Source organism: Alosa pseudoharengus, unplaced genomic scaffold (genome assembly GCF_046254945.1).
Source record: "Alosa pseudoharengus isolate Yale_2024_CS ecotype anadromous, Long Island Sound unplaced genomic scaffold, YU_APseudo_1.1 YU_APseudo_1.1_scf_20, whole genome shotgun sequence".
Classification (NCBI taxonomy): domain Eukaryota; kingdom Metazoa; phylum Chordata; class Actinopteri; order Clupeiformes; family Clupeidae; genus Alosa; species Alosa pseudoharengus.
The window spans coordinates 28,689,135-28,712,738 of record NW_027468664.1 but is presented as its reverse complement, the minus strand read 5'-3'; the positions used below and the strand labels follow the sequence as shown (position 1 = coordinate 28,712,738).

Genomic DNA, 23,604 nt, shown 5'->3' with positions numbered 1-23,604 from the left:
GCCAGAAAACCCACAAAGCATGCTGGGAAGCTGAAATGCAGTCGCACAAGTAGGCGGAGACTGAGTATGATCAGGGGAGTAAGGGCCGAGGTTAAGGTGGGGGTGGGGCGAGTATGACGGGCAACTACACAATACTTGTTTGCTATACTACATCCAGAGTAAAGGGAAAATATTTAGATGCATATCTCCCTTCAGCCGGTACATTGCCAAATAGAACCGAGACGAAATTTGCTGCTCTGACCTGCCCAAAAAGCGCCGAACCCGACAAGAACACTGATTTACGCTTCTTTCAACAACCAAACAGTCTCCTTGGAGACCACCAAAAATTGCCATTGCCGACTATATTTCAAGTCGTCAAGGCGGGGTATTGGGTAAAGTTTTCAACTAGCAATAATCACGCCTCGGATAAACCTCATAGGCTACGATACTGCCACTGCGCAGAGATGACTGGAGATGGGAATGTGTTCTGGGACCAGGTGTGGGCAACAGTCATCACAAAGCTGGTGAGCTCAACTATCTAAAGAATATCATCCATCCTATGCTATGCTAAACCATGTACAAGTACAACCCAAGTGCTGTTGTAGAGCAGTGGGCACCACAAGATGACATCAAAATACAGCAATTACTACAGCATATAACAGATCATTTTTTGACCCGACCGTTGCATGCTGGGATGCTGAAATGCAGTCGCACAAATAGGCGGAGACTGAGTATTATCAGGGGAGTAAGGGCCGAGGTTAAGGTGGGGGTGGGGCGAGTATGACGGGCCACTAAACAATACTTGCTTGCTGTACTACATCCAGAGTAAAGGGAAAATATTTACATGCATATCTCCCTTCAGCTGGTACATTGCCAAATAGAACCGACACGAAATTTGCTGCTCTGACCTGCCCAAAAAGAGCCGGAGAGTTGACGACCAGGTAGGCTATTCCTACCTCACTGTTCGGAAGGTCACCAAAGTCGCACAGCGCACAAAGCGCCGAACCCGACAAGAACACTGATTTTACGCTTCTTTCAACAACCAAACAGTCTCCTTGGAGACCACCAAAAATTGCCATTGCCGACTATATTTCAAGTCGTCAAGGCGGGGTATTGGGTAAAGTTTTCAACTAGCAATAATCACGCCTCGGATAAACCTCATAGGCTACGATACTGCCACTGCGCAGAGATGACTGGAGATGGGAATGTGTTCTGGGACCGGGTGTGGGCAACAGTCATCACAAAGCTGGTGAGCTCAACTATCTAAAGAATATCATCCATCCTATGCTATGCTAAACCATGTACAAGTACAACCCAAGTGCTGTTGTAGAGCAGTGGGCACCACAAGATCTTTGCTTCCGAAATCGGACGAGATCGGGCGTGCTCAGCGTGGTATGGCCGTAAGCAACTGCACACCGACAAAGTTGACCTGATAAACCTCCAGCAGCTGGGCATAAGAGCTCCCGGTATGATTTCAGGCTTGAGCCACTTACTCATTCAGAAAAAAGGCTGTATCAGGGAATAAAGACACACACGAGGAGGTTGCTATATTTCAGACGGGCATAGGCTACTTGAAGAGAGAGCTCCAAAAGAGAACGAGGACAAAAGTGATCAGAGTTTCAGAAATCTACCTGTCCTAAGAACGTTCGACCACACGTGAACAACAGGCCGTGCTGCCGACGTGTAAGCTCCTCCCTCTCGTTCGTCGCTATCAGCAGTACACGTCGGCGCACAAACAAACAGAGGGCCTTCTTTTTCACAGATCGAGGGACCCCACCATAAGGTGGGGCATCAAAAAATTCATATCAACTCATAGTGGTCCTTTCCACGGAAATCTTTAGTAAAAGGCGAAAGATTTATACGATATGAAGAGAACCATGAGTGTTCTGCCAGTCTGGAACATGACTTGAGCTCGCCACCGCCAGCGCCACAGGTCACTATCAGAGTTACAGGTAGCCTAAACACCACGCACAGACCTTCAACGTACTGCTTTACCTTCATGCAAATGTTGAAGTTATCAGCATACGGCCTACTCATTTTCAGAAGTGGCCCATGAAAAGTATTTGTTTTACCTTTTTTTTCTTTTCAAAGGCCAGAAAACCCACAAAGCATGCTGGGAAGCTGAAATGCAGTCGCACAAGTAGGCGGAGACTGAGTATGATCAGGGGAGTAAGGGCCGAGGTTAAGGTGGGGGTGGGGCGAGTATGACGGGCAACTACACAATACTTGTTTGCTATACTACATCCAGAGTAAAGGGAAAATATTTAGATGTATATCTCCCTTCAGCTGGTACATTGCCAAATAGAACCGAGACGAAATTTGCTGCTCTGACCTGCCCAAAAAGCGCCGAACCCGACAAGAACACTGATTTATGCTTCTTTCAACAACCAAACAGTCTCCTTGGAGACCACCAAAAATTGCCATTGCCGACTATATTTCAAGTCGTCAAGGCGGGGTATTGGGTAAAGTTTTCAACTAGCAATAATCGCGCCTCGGATAAACCTCATAGGCTACGATACTGCCACTGCGCAGAGATGACTGGAGATGGGAATGTGGTCTGGGACCGGGTGTGGGCAACAGTCATCACAAAGCTGGTGAGCTCAACTATCTAAAGAATATTATCCATCCTATGCTATGCTAAACCATGTACAAGTACAACCCAAGTGCTGTTGTAGAGCAGTGGGCACCACAAGATCTTTGCTTCTGAAATCGGACGAGATCGGGCGTGCTCAGCGTGGTATGGCCGTAAGCAACTGCACACCGACAAAGTTGACCTGATAAACCTCCAGCAGCTGGGCATAAGAGCTCCCGGTATGATTTCAGGCTTGAGCCACTTACTCATTCAGAAAAAAGGCTGTATCAGGGAATAAAGACACACACGAGGAGGTTGCTATATTTCAGACGGGCATAGGCTACTTGAAGAGAGAGCTCCAAAAGAGAACGAGGACAAAAGTGATCAGAGTTTCAGAAATCTACCTGTCCTAAGAACGTTCGACCACACGTGAACAACAGGCCGTGCTGCCGACGTGTAAGCTCCTCCCTCTCGTTCGTCGCTATCAGCAAACAGAGGGCCTTCTTTTTCACAGATCGAGGGACCCCACCATAAGGTGGGGCATCAAAAAATTCATATCAACTCATAGTGGTCCTTTCCACGGAAATCTTTAGTAAAAGGCGAAAGATTTATACGATATGAAGAGAACCATGAGTGTTCTGCCAGTCTGGAACATGACTTGAGCTCGCCACCGCCAGCGCCACAGGTCACTATCAGAGTTACAGGTAGCCTAAACACCACGCACAGACCTTCAACGTACTGCTTTACCTTCATGCAAATGTTGAAGTTATCAGCATACGGCCTACTCATTTTCAGAAGTGGCCCATGAAAAGTATTTTTTTCCCCTTTTTTTTCTTTTCAAAGGCCAGAAAACCCACAAAGCATGCTGGGAAGCTGAAATGCAGTCGCACAAGTAGGCGGAGACTGAGTATGATCAGGGGAGTAAGGGCCGAGGTTAAGGTGGGGGTGGGGCGAGTATGACGGGCAACTACACAATACTTGTTTGCTATACTACATCCAGAGTAAAGGGAAAATATTTAGATGCATATCTCCCTTATAGCTACACATGATTGGTGTACAATAACAACCACAGTAAATCAAAAAGCAAACCATCATGACAATCAGAACAAGAGCTAGTAAATCAAAAATAATATATTTGGTCCATCCCCCTAAACTATCCAGAAACTCGTCTATATCATTTCTATATCAGGTTGGGTTAATCCCATTGGTGTACCACCTTTTCAGATTAACAACCGATTTAGAGGCATCAGGACATAAATCACATATATATATAAAAATAATAAGTTCTGAATCCAATACTCTCAAGTCCCCCTTTAAAAGACTTGAAGCTTTTGACACCAAACAATAGCACAAATCTGATTGAATCAGAATAAGCCTACTAATTACAGTTTTTTCTGAATGCTTAAACACAACCGTGATTCTTATAGCACAATTTCTAAAACTATTCATTCATATAGCAAAACCACTCACTGAGTTCGCAAAACCAAAATCACAAACCCTGCTTTGCACTCAGTTTGCAATTTTGTAACACACACTTTGCACAACTGGAGGCACAATCCACTGCACAGCACTCTTTTTGCGGAACTGTAAACACAACTCACTGCTTTACATTCAATTTCCAAATGATCAACACACTCCTAGCAAATCTATACACATTATTTACACTATTTTGCCAACTCTCTGGCACACTTTCTCACGTGAAAACTGTTTTAGATAATTAGTTCACTTTGCAATCAGCCTAAGCACTATAAATAAGCCACAGGTAATGTACAATGGGTACAATGGAGAGTGCAGGAAGAGTGAGAAGAGTAAGAATTAGAGGAGGCCGAAGAATAGAACGTGGAGGTGAAGAAGTAGGAGGAAAAAGAGGAGGAAGAGGATGCAGAGGTGAAGAAGTGAGAGGGAGAGGGTGACAAGGACAAGAAGGTGAAGTTAGAGGAAGAGGACAAGGAGGAGCAAGAGGAGGACGAGGAGGGGGAAGAGGAAGGGTAAGAAGAGAAAGAAATAGCCCTTTTACAGGCAAAAAATCAGTCTACATGTAGGGTTATTGTCATGTCAGGCCTGGATACGGCATTCCAGAATATATTTTCTCTGGTGCCTTGGACTAGGACATTGCATGTGATGTAGACAACATTTTGAGAGAGACGACACAATGTAGACTGATTTTTTTGTCTCAGTGAAATTGCTATTTTGTGTTTTGACTTGGAAAAACACACTTGTCTTTGTTTTGATGTGTGTAAATAAACACCAATACTTGAAGTTTGGATCCCTGTATGTTTACAGAACTATGACAAAGTATAACCTCAAACTGACAGTCTACCTTGTGCACAGAGAAAGCAAAAGCCAGATGTGTTTTTTATTCATACCATCAGTGTGTAGTTGGCACATTGTGTGCTTATTATTGTGATGGCTTGTGTTTACTGTTTGATACGAAAACACCATTTTTACGAAGGTGTGAAGAGTTAAGCAAGGTGTGTTGGATTTTGCAAGAGAACTAGAATGTTTTGCTGATTGGGTGAAAGGTTTTCCTATTTGTGTGTAGAGTTTTGCAAAAAAAGCTATAGTTACAAAAAAATGTGCTTAAGCAATCAGAAAAAACTGTAATTGAGAGTAATGCAGCAATTGTCTCTTTACCATGTGTATAATACTTAGGCAAAGCTGAATATAAAACCAAAACATATAAGAAATGTCTCTCAGCAATTCTCAAATAGAACCCAATAAAGGAAATGACTCAAATTAAACAACATGGTTACATGTTTAAAAGTGGCCCTGATTGTCTTGATTTCTCACAGGGTGTGAAGAAAAAAGAAATTACATACCACAGAGTACCAGTGATAAAACAATAACCAAACAGTTCTAGGGGAAAATGACAAAAGAAAAAAAAAGAAAAAAGAGTAGTCTGTAAGGCTCCCCCTTTTAACCACTGATTGCACCTGAAATAAAAAACAGAAATATACACATCTGGGCCCAAGGCCCCAGTATAGTGCTTCCTAAGTTTCAGCTAACATTATTAAAACGATTTCAATTGCAATACTGCTCTATGGTCAGTCACCAAATTAGTAATTAGCAATGAAATATAAATTCACATGATCATGGATACTCTTTTTTGTGTGTGTGCCTCATATCAAAAATTGTTTATCATACAGCAAAGCTATAAATAACTCTTTTTTTCCCCTACATTGTTTAAAGCAGGCCTAAAGGCGTGTTTTAAAGAATTTGGTTAGCACTTTATTCTGAACATATTCTGAACGTCTGAAACAAATGAAAGTTGTATTTTATTTTATTGCATTGCTGTATCAAAAATAATTGTAAACAATACAGTCTAGTATGTATGCCATCATACCACATTATCATCTTGACACTGGTTTGCATAGCTGTAAAAACATTTTCCATGTCAGTGATTAGAAAAAAATAATAATACCAATATAACAACTGCGGTTATATTGGTATTATTATTTGTGTGTTGTTACTGTAATAAACATATGAACCTATTAGTTCAATATTAGTTCAGAATAGTGAAGTGAACATCAACAACCTCTTATGCTCCATGAAAGAAAAAGCTATCTTTAATCATAACTTGATACACAGAGCTAGCTGTCTATGTTATCAGACTACTCTTACTGTAATCAGACTCCCCCTTATGATATGATTCCCTTAGCTAAAATGTTGTGGCGTTGGCGTATAACACTGTGTCCTATTAAGAGCTAAGTGCGTCATAGCATCAACAATTTGATAAATTCACTGCTGTTGGTAAGATTACAACTTTGCTAAGCTGGCCGCCAAGTATGAATTTAACTGATATGCTTCAACTCTTGTCAGTGTTGTCACTGCCAGAAGCACGAGATTGTGGAGCAATGCTTACAGTTTTTTCTGATTGCTTAAGCACATTTTTTGTCTGGCTTTTTTTGCAAAACTCTACACACAAATAGGAAAACCTTTCACCCAATCAGCAAAACATTCTAGTTCTCTTGCAAAAGCCAACACACCTTGCTTAACTCTTCACACCTTCGTAAAAATGGTGTTTTCGTATCAAACAGTAAACACAAGCCATCACAATAATAAGCACACAATGTGCCAACTACACACTGATGGTATGAATAAAAAATACATCTGGCTTTTGCTTTCTCTGTGCACAAGGTAGACTATGTCAGTTTGAGGTCATACTTTTGTCATAGTTGTATAAACATACAGGGATCCAAACTTTAAGTATTGATGTTTATTTACACACATCAAAACAAACACAAGTGTGTTTTTCCAAGTCAAAACACAAAATAGCAATTTCACTGAGACAAAAAAAAAATCAGTCTACATCGTGTCGTCTCTCTCAATTTCATCTACATCACATGCAATGTCCTAGTCCAAGGCACCAGGGAAAAAATATTCTGGAATGCCGTATCCAGGCCTGACATGACAATAACCCCCTTTTTGCCTGTAAAAGGGCTATTTCTTTCTCTTCTTACCCTTCCTCTTCCCCTCCTCTTCCTCTTCATGCTCCTCCTTGTCCTCTTCCTCTAACTTCACCTCCTTGTCCTTGTCATCCTCTCCCTCTCACTTCTTCACCTCTGCATCCTCTTCCTCCTCTTCTTCCTTCTACTTCTTCACCTCCACGTCCTATTCTTCGGCCTCCTCTAATTCTTACGCACTCTTCCTGCTCCCTCTGTTGTGCCTATTGTAAATTACCTGTGGCTTATTTATAGTGCTTAGGCTGATTGCAAAGTGAACTAATTATGTAAAACAGTTTTCACATGAGAAAGTGTGCCAGAGAGTTGGCAAAATAGTGTAAATAATAGCCATACACGTGTACAGATTTGCTAGGAGTGTGTTGATAATTTGGAAATTGAGTGTAAAGCAGTGAGTTGTGTTTACAGTTCCGCAAAAAGAGTGCTGTGCAGTGGATTGTGCCTCCAGTTGTGCAAAGTGTGTGTTACAAAATTGCAAACTGAGTGCAAAGCAGTGTTTGTGCTTTTGGTTTTGCGAACTCAGTGAGTGGTTTTGCTATAAGAATTAATAGTTTTAGAAATTGTGCTATAAGAATCACAGTTGTGTTTAAGCATTCAGAAAAAAATGTAATACATATGTCCAAGCTATAAGTTCTGCCACTTGTGCCCCTCTCCAGAACATTCTCTGCCCTCAGAACCTGTCTGTCTTCCACTGTCGCCCATTCAGCCAGTCGCTCACCATAGTGTATGATGGCCTCACTCAAAGCAGGATCTGGCAGAGCTCACGGCCTACACACCTAGCCAATCAACAGTCAAAACACATCTGTGTCTACCTTGAAGCAGGAACATAGCGTCCGCATGGCTTCCAGTGTTTGCGGCCTACACGTGGAACAGGATAACTTGGGTCAGGTTCTATTAGCATGGGGAGCAGGAAGCTTGGAGAAACAATTAGCCTGTATTTAAGCAAAATGGTCTTACTTTCTATGGGGCCTTCAAATGGAAAATCTAAACCAAAACTGGAATATGTAATCTGATATAATTCACATACCCATCGCCTCGCATATGTGCTCCTGTGACTTGTAGTGGATTGGGGAGAGCAAGGATGGCCTTGATGCTTTGGTCCAGGCATCCATCACTCTTTATAACACAGCACACAGCATTTAATTTTTCCTGCAAAGCTTCACTCAATTTAATTAAAACAACAGATATTCCTAGGCGGAGATATCAGATATCAAAATGTATATAAAACACTGGAGGATGATGTAGGAGGTTGTGACCCTATGACATTTTAGTCGTTGATTAATTCAATTTAATTTGAGGCTAACCATGTAAATATACACTTTAGATCATCACAAATAACATGTAAAACTGTTACTTTCCTCACCAATGAGCACTACGCAGAGGTCCTTATAAATATCAAAAGGATCTTATAAACGTAGGATTTTCTATTATTATTATTTATTTATTTAGAATGATTCAGCCCTGAGCGAGTGTTTGAGTTTTTTTTTCTTCCAAAGACTACTGCTACCAAATAGCCCTAGTTTTTCTATTTAGGGTGAATCAACCCTGAGCCTGCTCGCTCTGGTTTTCTTTTCATCCAAAGACTACTACTACAAAATAGTCTTGACTCCCTACGGAGGAGATTTTTTATTTTTTTTATTTTACTCACCAAACATTTGCCTTTTGGTTGATCACTGGTTCTCGCTCTGATGTCTTAGGTGAATTCCCTTTCAGTAGGATCCCGTCACCGGGAGTCAGAAGATCAGCCATCTCGCCTTGCTGTCTCAGACAACCAAGGGCTTTCAGGATTCCAAATCCAAGGTCCCAGACCTCACCGTGTATGGTTTTTCAGCTGGTTCTGACCCCAGATGTTGGGATCCTGGGACCTCTCGCAATTCTGTTAGGTAAATCAATTCGGAATCAAGAAGATGAGACAGGAGCCAGTGATCAAAATCATCCAATTATATTGAATCTTTGCAAAGAGTGAGGATAGTATGACACAGCTGGTTGAAACAAGGAGCTTTTCATTCTAAGAGTGCTTATATACTTCAGTGGCTACATAAGTCAAGCGTAACTACACCCATAGTGATATAATTCAAGCGTGACTAAACTCCCAATGGGTAGTCACTTAATCAAATGTTGGTGGTTTGTTACCTTACTTGTTGTGAGCAGGGTCTAGCGCCCTTGCCGACAGATCTCTCATATTTTAGAATCTCAGGCTTCTCTGAGTATATCTTATTCTAAGGCTAGGGCCTGAATCACCAGGGGGAAAAAAATAAGATGGGATGTAGCAACCTAACAGCCCTGGACTGCCTGCCGGTTTACCTGTTGCTGCGTGTTCAGCTCCCTTACGGGTGTTTCCAGAGGCCCACCCCAGAACCAGGACTGAAAGATCACCCCCCTCCATTTTGTTCCAGAGGAAAAACAACTAGGACTGTACAAATTATTCAATGACAATTGTAATTCAATGGCATATAATTTTCCAAACTGACAAATCTAACAAGAATTTCAAACAAGGGCTGTACGTGTCTCTTTTAGCATTGACAGGAAAACCAACAAAATAAAATAATTGAGGCATGTTGACCAAACACAAACTAAAACAAAACATGTTGCCACTCTGTAAGAGAAGTAACTCTTGACTGAATTAATATGGTATGCTATCAACGTCAAAGCGTCATTTTAATAGAGAAGTTAAGACTCCTCTGACAAGTAACACTTTCAAATTGGTCGAACTTAGATATAAAATATCTTTAACTTCATAATTCAAGTGTAATAAATGTATTTTCTCTTCTCCACTCTCGCTCTCTCTTTACACTGGCTCCCTGACCTTCAAGTGCAGAGATAACAACCACTCACACACACACACACACACACACAGCTAAGTCAGAGAAGATCTGTACCTGTGTTAGTGTTTTCCGTACCAGCAAGAGTGCCCTCAATGGTGACCACAGAATATCCTTTACCTTTGTGAAAAGGAACAACTCAACAGGAGAGAAGGAGTTAGACTTCAGACACTTAACAAAATCTTGGCTTCAGTTTAGTTGAGAATAGTTCAGTAAATCAAACAAGTTTGAATCCCAAGCAAAAACAAAAATAATTATCTTATTGAGAGGAAGCAAAAAAAACAATTCAATACAGTTAACAGTCAGATGCATCTTTCTTATGTGTATTCTCAGTTACAGTCTGTAACAGATATGTGACCTTCATGCAAATCAGCTGGCCAACACACACACACTCTCTCACTCAGGCCTCATGTCGACTGACAGGAGAGAAGACAAACACAAAACGGACTCAGTCTTTAGTTGCAATACATACAACACACATAACATGTAGCCTATAGTTTTAGACACATTCTTTCTCCTAATTATTTTGTGGTATATTTGATTGGCTGACACACAATGTTGATGTTTTGAATAGGCGCCCCCACCTTTATCTTAGTTTGGCCCAACTAATGCTGCTGACCATGTGTGGCTGCCACAGACAGACAAGCTGCCAAGTAAGTTAACTTTCCCTTAACAACGCAGATGAGGCGGATGTTTTCTTAGTTTGGAGCCAAAATGCCCAATTCTGTCAGGGGCTGGATAGCTCACCCTTCAGCTGGTACATTGCAAAATAGAAACGAGACGAAATTTGCTGCTCTGACCTGCCCAAAAAGCGCCGGAGAGTTGACGACCAGGTAGGCTATTCCTTGTCTTGTCTTCTAAATTGTCATCTATAATGCAGTATGGCCATTTAGTGATAATTTATCACATCTGCATGAGATTTATCAAGAAAAGAAATGCCAGATATGATCAGCCAGTCAAATTCAAAGAAATACATGTTTATTGAACAGACATTATTAATATATAGATTGCCCATTTTTCCCATAAATATTTTCAACAAACTCCAAAATGAACATGACCAATCATCATCTTCTGTGTGTTTTTGTGTTGACCCTACAGCCTCAAATTCAGTACATCCATCCACTCAACTAAAATCAACACTGTTCTGACAACTTTTTAAAGACAGTGCATCAGCCAATACATCTGGCATCGTTTCACAGATGAAGTGGTAACAAAAAATAATGATTGACATTCAGACATTCTTCACATTGATTTGTGCATGCATGATTCAAGTGACACTGTAAGCCCAATAAAAAAATCAGATAATAAAGGGCAGTTTAGTTTGGTTTATCAACCAAGTCTAAGGTGTCAGTGATGTAGACCTATGTCCCTCTGCCATTTGGCTGCTGTTGCATCCCCCCATAGATTGTTGGACTGACTTTTAGTGGAAGGTTGCACTATTCAGCAAGGAAACTGGTTATCCCAAGTAAATTTGGGAGTAACCGTTGATCTCTAAAAGAACACTGCACTAAGCTCCTATTGTTTGTAAAAAAGCATGTTGTTTGGAGAGCAATTACTCCTGAAGTTGCTTGCCTTACTACAAACCTTGCTTTGTAGTATTCACCTCTGGGCATTTGGTGGAAGGCTGAGTAACATTGCACTTACAAACTCTGGGCCCTTATTAGGGACTATCTCGCTGACTCAAATTATAGTGAGAAACAAAAATCATGACACAAGGTACAAATTAGGTAAAAAAAACAAGCCAACATTCAAAAAAAGTTATTTCACCCAACATTCTCAGGTTGTAGTAGAGGATGTAGAACAGCAGTGATGCTTATTATTGCACAATTACATTCTGAATCCCAAGAGAGCTAAGACAAACAGACAAACCATTATATCTTTGGGTAAACAGAAACACTTTCATAGTTCATAAACATGCTTTTTAAATTAACAGGCATCCCCACAAAACCTTCATGAAAAAAGTTTTTTTTTTTTTTTAAATCCATAGAAAATGAAACAAAATCATCTCTCTGGACTTTAACCACGTATCTTTCTGAATTTGAAACCTCTTAGCTCTCTGCACTTCAAACCAGCGTTTGTGTATGACATTCTGTAGAATACGGTTCTCTAGTCCCGGAGAATACGGTCCTGTTCCATCTGAGATTTCGCCTTCTTCTTGAGCAGGAGGATGTGCTCGGCGAACTCACGGAGTGCTCCACGCCCGGCTGCACTGTGGCAGGCGTACTTGGCGGCATTGCGCGACACCAACGGGGCATCCTGTGGTACTGCACTCAGGCCTGACAGGTTCAGACACTGCACGTCAGGCTCGTCATTCCCTACCGTCAGGACATAGACAACATCAGATATCAAACCGCACAACCAGTATCTGCTGACATGAGAGCATCCAGTAATATTGATCCATTAATATAAATGTTGAGTTGTTGAGACAAACATAGTGTAAACACCATCTTTGCTGTAGAACATACACCAGCCACGGACAGATAACTGAGAACATTCACCAGACACTCAATAGCAAATCATTATTTTGTCTCTGAAATCTATCAGCCACTTTCATATTTTACCAGCATTTGGCTGGTGGCTGATGCTAATTTCCATCCCTGGAACGTACCCATATAGGCAACTTCCTTCCACACCAATTTACGCTCCTTCCTCAGTTTGTCCACCTCCGACAGCTTGTCCTCCACGTTGTGCCTGATCTCACAGCCAATCTGTTTGGACAGTTTCTCCACCATGACCTTAGGTATTGGGTTATCAATGGAAGAGATGACGATTACCTAGAGTCGGAGGGGGGAGAGGGGGAAACAGTTACATCTCAACTCATGTACTTGTTGCAATCATTTATTTTACTGTTTGTGTCAATTGGTTACATGTTTCTTGTCTGTTTCTGTTGTGGGGTCTGCTGATGTAAAATTGTAATTTTATACCCCTCAAGTAAGCTACTTCTGAACCGCTGTTTGGAACGCAGCATTCCGAATGCTTACTCTTACAAACATTTGTCATCACATCAGTCGCCTGAAAGACGACGTAACAACGACAGTATAACACTGACATCTGATGCAGTCCACAAAGTGCTGAACGTGACAGGACCACTAATTCACGCTTCTGTCTTTCTTTGGATGCTGAAACCCAGTCGTACATGTAGGCGGAGACTGAGTATGATCAGGGGAGTAAGGGCCGAGGTTAAGGTGGGGGTGGGGCGAGTATGACAGGCCACTACACAATACTTGCTACAGCACACCCATAGGAAGACAATAAGGCTGATCTAATCTACGTTAGACTCTTACCTCCACCCCTTCCTTCTGCAGCATGTGAATGCCCATGCTGTCTCTGGTGTTGAGAGACACCATCTCCAGGCCCTCTGCAGACATGTAGATCTGGCCATCAGTCAGGCAGCCGGACAGGTTACACAGCAGCAGCCGGACCACCTCAGGCTTGTCCTTGCCAAAGTATCCATACCTACGGACATATATACATATGCACAAAAATAAGCATACATAAATGTCATGGGGACATTAGTAGTACAAACAAGTTCCTACACTCACTCACTCACTCACTCACTCACTCACTCACTCACTCACTCACTCACTCACTCAGAGAGAGTGAGTGAGAGAGTGAGTGAGAGAGTCTCACTCACTCACTCTCTCTCTCTCTCTCTCTCTCTCTCTCTCTCTCTCTCTCTCTCTCTCTCTCTCTCTCTCTCTCTCTCTCTCTCTCTCTCTCTCTCTCTCTCTCTCTCTCTCTCTCTCTCTCTCTCTCTCTCTCTCTCTCTCTCTCTCTCTCTCTCTCTCTCTCTCTCTCTCTCTCTCTCTCTCTCTCTCTCTCTCTCTCTCTCTCTCTCTCTCTCTCTCTCTCTCTCTCTCTCTCTCTCATGTTTTATCTCCACAGGGGTATTTCATAAAACCTAGATAAGGGATTAAGCTAGGATTTTTGGTTATCCCGGCTGAATTTAACCTTGACTTGGTTTCACTAAATAGATGCACCTAGCCTGGTCCCGACCAGGCTAACAGCCAAGCTAAGTTAATTCTAATGGTCATTATGTTGTCTTATTGGTTCAGCTAGCTGTCATTCAAATTAGACCTCCGTGTTGATATTTGTATGGAGCTTTGTTCCATATACTATTTGCTAAATGTCTGCCTACGCACACTCCGGTTCACAGGAAAAACAACTATTTTCTGGTTCAAGCTCCGAACCAAAGTGCCACGTTCCGAACCGTTTGTTGTTTGGTCGAAATGCTCCGACCGGTTCAAATGTTGGTTTGTGAACAGGAACGGAGCCGGTTCTCTGTCGGTGGAAAATGGCTATCTGTGGGTCTACATGGTTTTAAGGGAGCAGGCCCTGGGCAACTTCAGATGACTGAAGCCAGGGGAAGTGTGTAGACTGACCCTGTCCACACGTTTTTGGCATCCTTTGTTCTGAAATCTCAAAACACTTTTGAATTGTCTTAAGCTCTCCTTACACTGATAGACTTTGGAAAGATTTGGAAATGATTTTTTTTTTTAAAAAGACTACAGTCTCAGACCCTCTCACATCTAAAGACAAGTAGTAGAGTTTTAAGTCACAGACTATGATTTGCAATGACTAGGGATCTTGCAGGGTCACTATTTACAAGACTGCAACTAGATTCCTTTAAATTATTACCCATCGTGCAATAGATATTAGTTTTTTCTGATTGCTTAAGCACATTTTTTGTAACTATGGCTTTTTTTGCAAAACTCTACACAAAAATAGGAAAACCTTTCACCCAATCAGCAAAACATTTTAGTTCTCTTGCAAAAGCCAACACACCTTGCTTAAGTCTTCACACCTTCGTAAAAATGGTGTTTTCGTATTAAACAGTACACACAAGTCATCACAATAATAAGCACACAATGTGCCAACTACACACTGATGGTATGAATAAAAAACACAACTGGCTTTTGCTTTCTCTGTGCACAAGGTAGACTGTCAGTTTGAGGTTATACTTTGTCATAGTTCTGTAAACATACAGGGATCCAAACTTCAAGTATTGGTGTTTATTTACACACATCAAAACAAAGACAAGTGTGTTTTTCCAAGTCAAAACACAAAATAGCAATTTCACTGAGACAAAACAAATCAGTCTACATCGGGTCGTCTCTCTCAAAATTTCGTCTACATCACATGCAATGTCCTAGTCCAAGGCAAGTATTAATAGTTTTAGAAATTGTGCTATAAGAATCACGGTTGTGCTTAAGCATTCAGAAAAAACTGTAACAGGAACTGAAATGATAGCCTAGCCTACTTAAAGTCATATTTCCGTGTTACTGCAGCATTGTTTCATGCGTGACATTCCTAACCGATATAGAGTTGTTCTGTCACGTGGAAGAGCCGACTAATGATGTATAAGAAACGAAATAACAAATGATCATATTCATGGGTTTCATCAGGTCTCTTGCTACAGCTGTCGTCTACTTTGCCCCTTCCTGTTTGGTGTTTGGAGAGAGGTCACTATTGGTTTTTATATTGTTCACGTCACTATTTGCATGAACCACGACTAGAAAGACTTGCGATAATATCAAACATGTTTGATATTGTCGTAACGGCAAAACTAGAAAAAGACTGACTCCGACTGACTTAAAACCGGTAAGATTGGCACCTTACACTTAACGATTTAGTTGACGGGAGCGCGCCGCGATTCCAGTACAACTCCCATGATTTCTGTCCGACTCTGGAAATTTAGTCGCCGACTGTGACAGACCAAAATCGTACAATGTAGGGCCGCCATTAGATGCAATACACTCTATATTGACAAGAAAATATTTTAGTAAGAAAAAAAACTGACGCCAGCATCCTGTCTGTCAAAAACTGTCAGACTGTCAGATGCATGTTAGCCATCAGCATTAAACAAAAGTCTCTTCGGCAGTGCTACACCTTAAATCAGAGGTGTCAAACTCATATTAGGTAGTGGGCAGGATTTGTTGGAATGAGTCCTCGTGAGGGGCCGTCATTGTCATGGTCATTATCATTATTCTGCATGGGTATCAGAGTGTTATTTGATGATATCACTTATGAGCAAACAAGTACAAATAATGTACTACTGTCATATACTGTTCTTTCTCTCTTGAAATGCCCTGATCGTTCCATGGTAGTTTTTCCACTTCTTCCTTCCTGAGGATGGTTTGTAGTGCTAGGTTTAATCAATTTAGATATTGTTATTACTAATTGTTAAAGACAACTGGATGTGAATCTTTTTTCCTCATTTTCCCTTCCTACCTAAAACATCAGTCCTACTTACCTGAGGACTCGCTGCTCTGCCACGGGCCAGTCGATGTCAACATCAATGTCCACACTGTATTCTGCACCCATCTCAAAGTAGGCAACCTTCCCACCCTACAAGAACACAGCCACAGGGAAATGACAATAAAGATACAACAGGATGTACTAAATGTATATAATTGTTGAACCAAACTGCTATTAGACGACATTCAAATAAAATAGCAAAAAAAAAACATGGGCGAGAAAAGTTTTGTTTGTCATTCTGAGTTGTAATATAGAGACTACAAAATCTTTCCAACTGTTTAGTAGAGGAATGAAAAAGCTGGTCGGTTCCTGCATGTTCCTGCAAGTTTACTGCATTGGGTGACACCACGTGTCAATGCAAATGTGTAAATGTATGTGTAAATACCATATTATTCATAATATATATATGTCATAATAATACGTCAGTATATAGAAAACCTACTGAATAAGCCAATTAGGTTGGTGACTTTTGGCATGTAGAATGGCAAAGAGAAAGTTCCATTTGGGCCATTCTAAAGGGTCAGGAGAATTTATGACCATCAGGAGGTTTTTGAGACCAAATGTAAGGAAATGGTGACACGCTTTCAAGAACGGGGCTATAGGAACACTACACACCAGAAGGGGTACACTAGAGCCATACACGTGGACAGATCTTTCCTGTTACAAAGAAAAATACCCAAACAAACAAAATATAGAGTGTTTTTTGTCGCTACATACAGTACACAGTCCATCAAATTAAACAAATTATAAAGAGGAATTTATTATTGAAAGTGATGAAGTGCTGAGCCAGGTCTTCCCTAAACCACCTCTACTTAGCTTCAGAAGATGTCCTACTCTACAGGATAAACTGGTCCGCAGTCATCTCAAACCAGATAACTAACAAACATGGTTATGCTCTAAGCCCAAAGGTTCCTACAAATGTCCCCATTGTAACACAGCTTACCATTAACCACTTTATTAACTGTAAAACATCCTTTGTCATTTATAGACTTGAATGTCTTACGTGCAAGTCTTACAAGCAAGTCCTACAAGTTTTGTACATAGGAAGGACACAAAGAAACTTGCAGGACAGACTGGTAGAACACAAATATGCCATTCAAACAGGCAACATCAACTATCCGATGTTAAGACACTATCTGGCACACTATTGACCCATACAGGCCTGTGATATTGACCACATTCCACTTACCATAAGAAAGGGCAATAGGCAACGACAATGAAATCAACGGGAAACTTTTTGGATCTAAATTACAAGAAACTAAATATCCTGGCCTAAATGAAGATTCTGATTTAAAGGTCCAGTATGTAGGAAATAATGGAAAATAAACTGTAACCATTCCAAAAATGATCACCATATGTTGTCAGAGAGTAAGAAAACACGATGAATTGAAGTAATGGCTTATTTGACAACATTACTCTAACCCGTAAAACCCATGAAAAAAAAAATGAGTTACGGGGCGGAATCTCTTGGAATTTTCGTTTATGTTTTGAATGATTAATTCTAGAATAGCGTATTAATAATGGGCTAGCGCGTCCTCCTATTTGGGTTGCCAAATTAGCAAAGGCCAACTGTCAACAGCTGTCAGTTGTAGTCATGAACGCCTACGAGAGGCAGGCAAATTTCCAAAATTAAAACAAGAAACAAATTAAGTGGACATCGGAGGAGCTTCCTGAGATGGTGACGTCTTCGTCAAACGAAGAATATCAAGTCTGGCGCAGAGCTGGCCATATTTCTCCACAACAGGTAGCCTAGGCTAAACTTTATCTGCATTGCTGTTATGTTGATTAGAGAGGTATTTTTTGTTTTCACTGTTTCCGTAATGTGTAGCTGGGTCATGGTTGGAGAAACGTTAAAGCAGCTGCAGGTCAACTAACGTTAGCTAAGTCTTCATTACCTCTGGCAACCCAGAAGAGGCTCGCGTCTGGTAGTCTTGAGAACGTTCACCAGTGTTTTGATTTTGGCCTACAGAACGTTCGGTAAAAATCCTACAAATCGCACCTTTAAGTGTCTTTCTTTGGTGTTGGTTTGTTGTACTACACTATAAGTTTGGTGTTAGAGTGTGTTTTGTAACCTTTTCTTGTATGTCGTTTATATGTAAGATTTGTTTTTCTTGTTGAACTGTGTGGGATGCAAGGATGCCACCTGCTGGCTATTTTTAGACACATGTATACAGGTACACCTGTTCTCCCAGGTGGAAGGTTCTGATTGGTTGAATGTCATTTTAAAAGAACCTTTCCTCCCCTACAGAACTGTTTGACTCCTTGATGAAAGCTTGATGCTGAAACGTGTCAAAGTGTTTTAAAGGTTTAATATGACCAAGCCACAAAAATAAAGGCTTTTTAACTATTTAAAACCAAGAGTACCTTCCCATCCAAAGAGCACCTCAAACATACAGCTTTAAGTCCAGAAAGCGCCCTCTTCAAACTTTTTTGAGATTTCATTTATACATATATTAATACTCTGAGACCTTCTCTTATGAAATATGCATAGATGATGCTGGCACAGGGGCAATTAGAAAGCATGGTGGAGCACTGTGCGCTGTGGAAACAGATCCGCGCCCATAGCGTTACTCTAACTTAAGTCATGTCATACTTGGTGACTCACACAGCAACACCCTCGGGCCCCAGGCCAAGAGACCGTACCTGTAGGATGCCTTTCTCGATTAGGTCCCTGGAGGTGACGTAAAATGAGCCGTTCTCACACAGCTCCCCGTCCCAGTCTTGCCTTCGCGGCCGTCTGTTAGGGTCCAGGTTCAGCGGTACTGTACTACTGCCTGCTGTAAAATACGGGACGGGATTTTTTTTTTTTATATCGTTATTTTGTGTCTGAAATTTACCAGCCACTTGACTGGTGCTAATTTCCATCCCTGCTCAACAGTTCAAGGGCAAAGGTTAGTCAGCGGCAACTCTTAAGGGGTACCACAGGGGGTGCTGGCTCCCACTGTTGTGTTAAAAATACATAAAACTGAACTCAAGTAAAAGTCTGGACTAGGAACTCTATGTGCTAGACTCTTAACCAGTATAAATCTTACTTTTGTGTAACAGCTGTCAGGAATGTCTGTGCCTGTACATGTTGGATGCTAACAAATGGTATACTTTAAGTACCGGTAATTTTAATTCAGATTGGCTTCAGACTAACATTTGTAATTCAACTTTGGAAAATTGCATTTTGATAACATGTACTCTCAGTTTAAGATATGGTTTGATGAGTCTCCTCTCCTCTCTCTTAAGTGTGCTGTGAACTACTGCCATTTTTCAGCAGTCATAAAAAACCTGTAACTTTTAAATTCCTAATTGTTATTTTATACATATTTTATATGGTGTATGTACTCTTAAATATCCAGTGCATAATGTGGTGAAACTTGGTTAGGATTCTACTAGATGTGTCTTCACTATATGTAGCCTACTGTTTTAGAGACACACTAAAATGGGCTGTACAATTGAGCAATAGCCAAAAAAGGTAATGCATTCTATTCTATGCACAGAATGCTCTGGTTGGCTATTTATCGGTCATTTATCAGTTGCCTGCATTCCTGAATGTCTTCATATAATTTGCCACATACCTCCTTTTTTGACCTCTTGCCAGCGAAAGTGATGTCGCCGGACAACGGAAAAGACAGACTCAAATCCCTCCTCTGTAATCTTAGCCAGTGCCTGCTTTAGATGATGAGGATGCAGGCAAGGAGCTGTAGCCTGGATGTTGCAGATGACGTCGACTCCTAGATGCATGTAAACAGACACAGCTTTGTAACACCTGTGTGCACGCCACTGACCTTTGGTAAAATAAATATTCCTATGCGCAGGAGGAGACATCGGGTGATAATAAATACTACAGAAATAAATACAACTGCCAAAAGACTGAGAGTGCAGACGTATAAGCACTAGTCAAGTGTATCCAAGAAGACAGTGGTGGAAGGAGAAAGAGGGGAATAAGGGAAGTGTATGGTAAGTGCATGGATTACTAGAAATGTTTGCAAAAGGAGAGGAGGTAGGCTACTCTCGAAAGAATTGGGTTTTCAAGAGTTTCTTGAAGATGGAGAGGGTGACACCCCTGTGGTAGCGCTTGGTAAGTCGTTCCACCATTGGGGAATGGCAAATGAAAATGGTCTGGTTTGCCATGTGTGTAAGGGCGGCAGTGGAAGGCAATGTTGCTTGGCGGAACATAGCAGCCAGGGCTAACATTAGCTTTTATGAGAGGATTTGAGAGAGTGGGAGCAGACCCAGCAATTACTTTGTAAGCAACCATCAGGGACCTGAATTTGATAGTTTAGGGTTTAGTGCACTACCACATTCTGGACCATCTTTAGCGGCTTCTCCACACAAGCCGGAAGGCCCGTGAGGAGGGTGCTGCAGTAATTGAAGTGAGAGATAATCATGGTCTGTGCCAAGAACTGGGTGGCATGTTGGGCTAGGTACGATCTGATAATAGCTATGTGTATCTTTAAAAAAAAAATGGTTTACTGCAACAAGATTATGTAAGTCAGTGGTCCCCAAACTACGGCCCTCCACTTCATTTTGGGTGGCCCCCCAAAACATGTCCGTGGTATATAGCATCTGGCCCGCATGGGAATACGACATCGTCAAACTATAACCTCCGTAATTTCCCCCATTCATTCTCTATGGCGAGTCTTAACAGTACACATGTAATACTCTTTTTGTCCACTGGTGGTTGTTTTGGTGCCGTTTTGCGTTTGCCATCGAAAACGGAATGAAATGTAGACCTACATGCAAACAATGTAAGAGGCCTTTGCTGACTGCATCAGTGCTCAAAGTATTCTACAAGTTTATCAATTAATTGTTAATAACTAACTAACTTCTATTCAAGTCATATTTCTGGGACTTGCTGGGATATTTTTTCTACATTTTATTCACTCGTTCAAATGTTCATACAAATTCACAAAGTTCTCATCAGGTGAGTGAAAGTGGTCATTTCAGATGTTTTTGCCAGCACTTCATAAAACTCTCATAGTTTGAGAACTTTTTGTAGGATATTGCTTGTTAACAACTTGAGCTGTGTAAGCAAAGACACAGAGTTCAGAGTTCACACATTTTGAATAAAATACACTTTTGGGAATGCTATTTTTATTAGTAATATTTCAATTGAGCTACATTTTACACTGATATGGCATGATTGCAATATAAACACAGCTAACAATGGTATTAAATTGCAGTGGCCTATGATTAAATGTAATGGAATATTCAACTAATGGCGGCCTTACATTGTACGATTTTGGTCTGTTTTCACAGTCGGCGACTACATTTCCAAAGTCGGACAGAAATCATGGGAGTTGTACTGGAATCGCGGCGCGCTCCCGTCAACTAGATCGTTAAGTGTAAGGTGCCAATCTTATCGGTTGTAAGTCAGTCGGAGTCAGTCCTTTTCTAGTTTTGCCCTTACGACAATATCAAACATGTTTGATATTATCGCAAGTCTTTCTAGTCGTGGCTCATGCAAATAGTGACGTGAACTATAAAAACCAATAGTGACCTCTCTCCAACACAAAACAGGAAGTGGCAAAATAGGTGACAGCTGTAGCCTATATGATTATTTGTTATTCTTATAATATTTGTCATTTCTTATATGTATTGTCTTCCACATGACAGAACGACTCTATATCGTTTAGATATGTCACGCATGAAACAATGCTGCAGAAACACGAAAATACGACTTTGAGTTTAGTATGCTATCATTTCAGTTCCTGTTTATCTATTGCACGATGGGTAATAATTTCAATTAATCTAGTTGCAGTCTTTTAAATAGTGACCCTGCAAGATCCCTAGTCATTGCAAAATCATAGTCTGTGACTTAAAACTCTACTACTTGTCTTTAGATGTGAGAGGGTCTGAGACTGTAGTCTTTCAAAAATCTTTTCCGAATCTTTGCAAATCGTTCCAAAGTCTGTCAGTGTAAGCAGGGCTTAAGGTAGACTGCTGTTGTTCACAGCACTAAGCTATTTATGGTTACTAATATACTCCAAATCCCTGGCCCTCTCTTAGAGCCAGGCATAGTGAGCTGGCCCTCGGAAGAAAAAGTTTGGGGACCACTGATATAATGAACAAACAGAACTTTTACTGGCAGCAATTTATTGGAAGACAGTGACAACAGTGTCTTTAGTGTGAAAAGAATGTTGGGAAATTAACATTCTAAAAAATATCTGGGTTCATCCAGAACGTCACTGTGTGATTTAGGCACTGGCAATAATGTAGGCCTAATGTAAGACACTAATGAAATGTAGTATGATATTAACTGGCCCTTAAGTATGCAAACCTACCTGGGTTGAGTCTAACGAACTCCTGAATGGTCTCTAAAGAGCTGGATGAGTCTCTGGACACCTCAGGGCTCCTGCGATGTACCTGGGCTCCCCATGCCTTCGCCACTTTCTCAATTTCTTCATGGTCAGTGGAAACCCAAATACTAGATTTGTAGAAAACAGAAACCATACAGTTATACTGAATAGAGATTCAGGACTAAGTAAGTCACAAGTAGGCTACAAGAGATGATTCACGATTCCTAAGAATACCAGACTTCCAGTGAAAGCAACTTCCAAAGCATTGAAACATTCACTGCATTTTTATATATATAAAAAAAACATAGACTTAGTATGTGCTGATAATACCATTTAATTGGAAATAATATTAGGCCTACCTGCCAAACAATTCCGAATCAACTGCAGCTCGAAGAACCCAACCAATGAGTGGGACGCCGGCGAGCATTTTGATGTTTTTCAGGGGTATTCCTTTGCTGCCTCCTCTCGCAAGAATTAGTGCTGCAATGTGTGGTTTGCCTCCACGAAGGTCTTTCACCCTTTTGCCATCCATATCTTCACCTCCAAGAAAAGGCCGTTTCTTTGCTGCTGCCATACTTAGCTTACAGTGGGTAACGTTAAGGATATGGACGAGTAGACGTGGCGTTTGCAACGAAAACTACAACCCATAGAAGACTGCTGTGCGCGCTGCTGTTTACACTAACGTTACTTAAGCGAATTGAAAGGAATTCGTTCCGCCGACTATCACGAGGTTTCTTCGTCTGTTACGATCATGAACAACACTACAACACTGATTTAGCGAAGCATTTCTTCCCTGGAGAACGTGTCGGAAACCCTGTCCTAGGGACCAGGAAGTTCATTCAATGTAAAAACCAATCAACTTCTGCTTCCATTTACCGTAATAAAATGAAAAGAAGTGCATGCACAAAACAAGATATCAAAACGAAAACTTTCCTGATGAAGTCTCATTATGGCAAAACAAAAAAAATGGACTGGCATATGCCTACTAGGCCTACTAATGAAGCTTTCTGTTACAAAAATAGTGTCTTGGCTTCATTCTTTTTGCATTATGGTGTTGCAGAGAATAGTGAAACATTGCCAAACATTCTATCTGATATGCGTAATTCCACGGGTATAATATTTCTTGGAAGGATTAATAATTACTACTGTTACAACTTCCTCTATCTATAATTAACATACGGTTACAGGTGACGTAAAAACAACAGTATTTAGAAATAGCCTATAGC

At 41.0% G+C, this 23,604-nt stretch overlaps 1 protein-coding gene and 5 non-coding genes across 7 annotated transcripts; all 6 read right to left on the bottom strand.

The window, feature by feature from the left end:
* Nucleotides 1–304: 304 nt before the first annotated feature.
* On the bottom strand, nucleotides 305–445 carry LOC143137108 (U4 spliceosomal RNA). Its single transcript, XR_012989683.1, has one exon. It is a non-coding gene; the product is annotated as a U4 spliceosomal RNA (small nuclear RNA).
* Nucleotides 446–1,029: 584 nt separating this feature from the next.
* LOC143137107 (U4 spliceosomal RNA) lies at nucleotides 1,030–1,170 on the bottom strand. The gene has a single exon (XR_012989682.1). It is a non-coding gene; the product is annotated as a U4 spliceosomal RNA (small nuclear RNA).
* A 579-nt stretch (nucleotides 1,171–1,749) lies between these two features.
* LOC143137174 (U5 spliceosomal RNA) lies at nucleotides 1,750–1,864 on the bottom strand. Its single transcript, XR_012989743.1, has one exon. It is a non-coding gene; the product is annotated as a U5 spliceosomal RNA (small nuclear RNA).
* Nucleotides 1,865–2,374: 510 nt separating this feature from the next.
* Nucleotides 2,375–2,515, bottom strand: LOC143137017 (U4 spliceosomal RNA). The gene has a single exon (XR_012989596.1). It is a non-coding gene; the product is annotated as a U4 spliceosomal RNA (small nuclear RNA).
* Nucleotides 2,516–3,073: 558 nt separating this feature from the next.
* Nucleotides 3,074–3,188, bottom strand: LOC143137172 (U5 spliceosomal RNA). Its single transcript, XR_012989742.1, has one exon. It is a non-coding gene; the product is annotated as a U5 spliceosomal RNA (small nuclear RNA).
* Nucleotides 3,189–10,845: 7,657 nt separating this feature from the next.
* LOC143136726 (N-acylneuraminate cytidylyltransferase-like) lies at nucleotides 10,846–23,206 on the bottom strand. Of its 2 annotated transcripts, none has more exons than XM_076297424.1 (8): nucleotides 22,738–23,206; nucleotides 22,364–22,506; nucleotides 19,655–19,810; nucleotides 18,735–18,865; nucleotides 16,087–16,181; nucleotides 13,118–13,289; nucleotides 12,442–12,607; nucleotides 10,846–12,148 (listed from the first exon to the last, which is right to left on the bottom strand). In XM_076297424.1, the coding sequence occupies exons 1-8, from the start codon at nucleotides 22,950–22,952 to the stop codon at nucleotides 11,940–11,942; spliced, it is 1,287 nt and encodes a 428-aa protein (XP_076153539.1). In that variant the 5' UTR covers nucleotides 22,953–23,206; the 3' UTR covers nucleotides 10,846–11,939. The 2 variants fall into 2 exon arrangements, with proteins under 2 accessions (XP_076153539.1, XP_076153538.1); XM_076297423.1 differs by having other exon boundaries at nucleotides 10,848–12,148; nucleotides 18,735–18,868; nucleotides 22,738–23,202.
* Nucleotides 23,207–23,604: the final 398 nt, after the last annotated feature.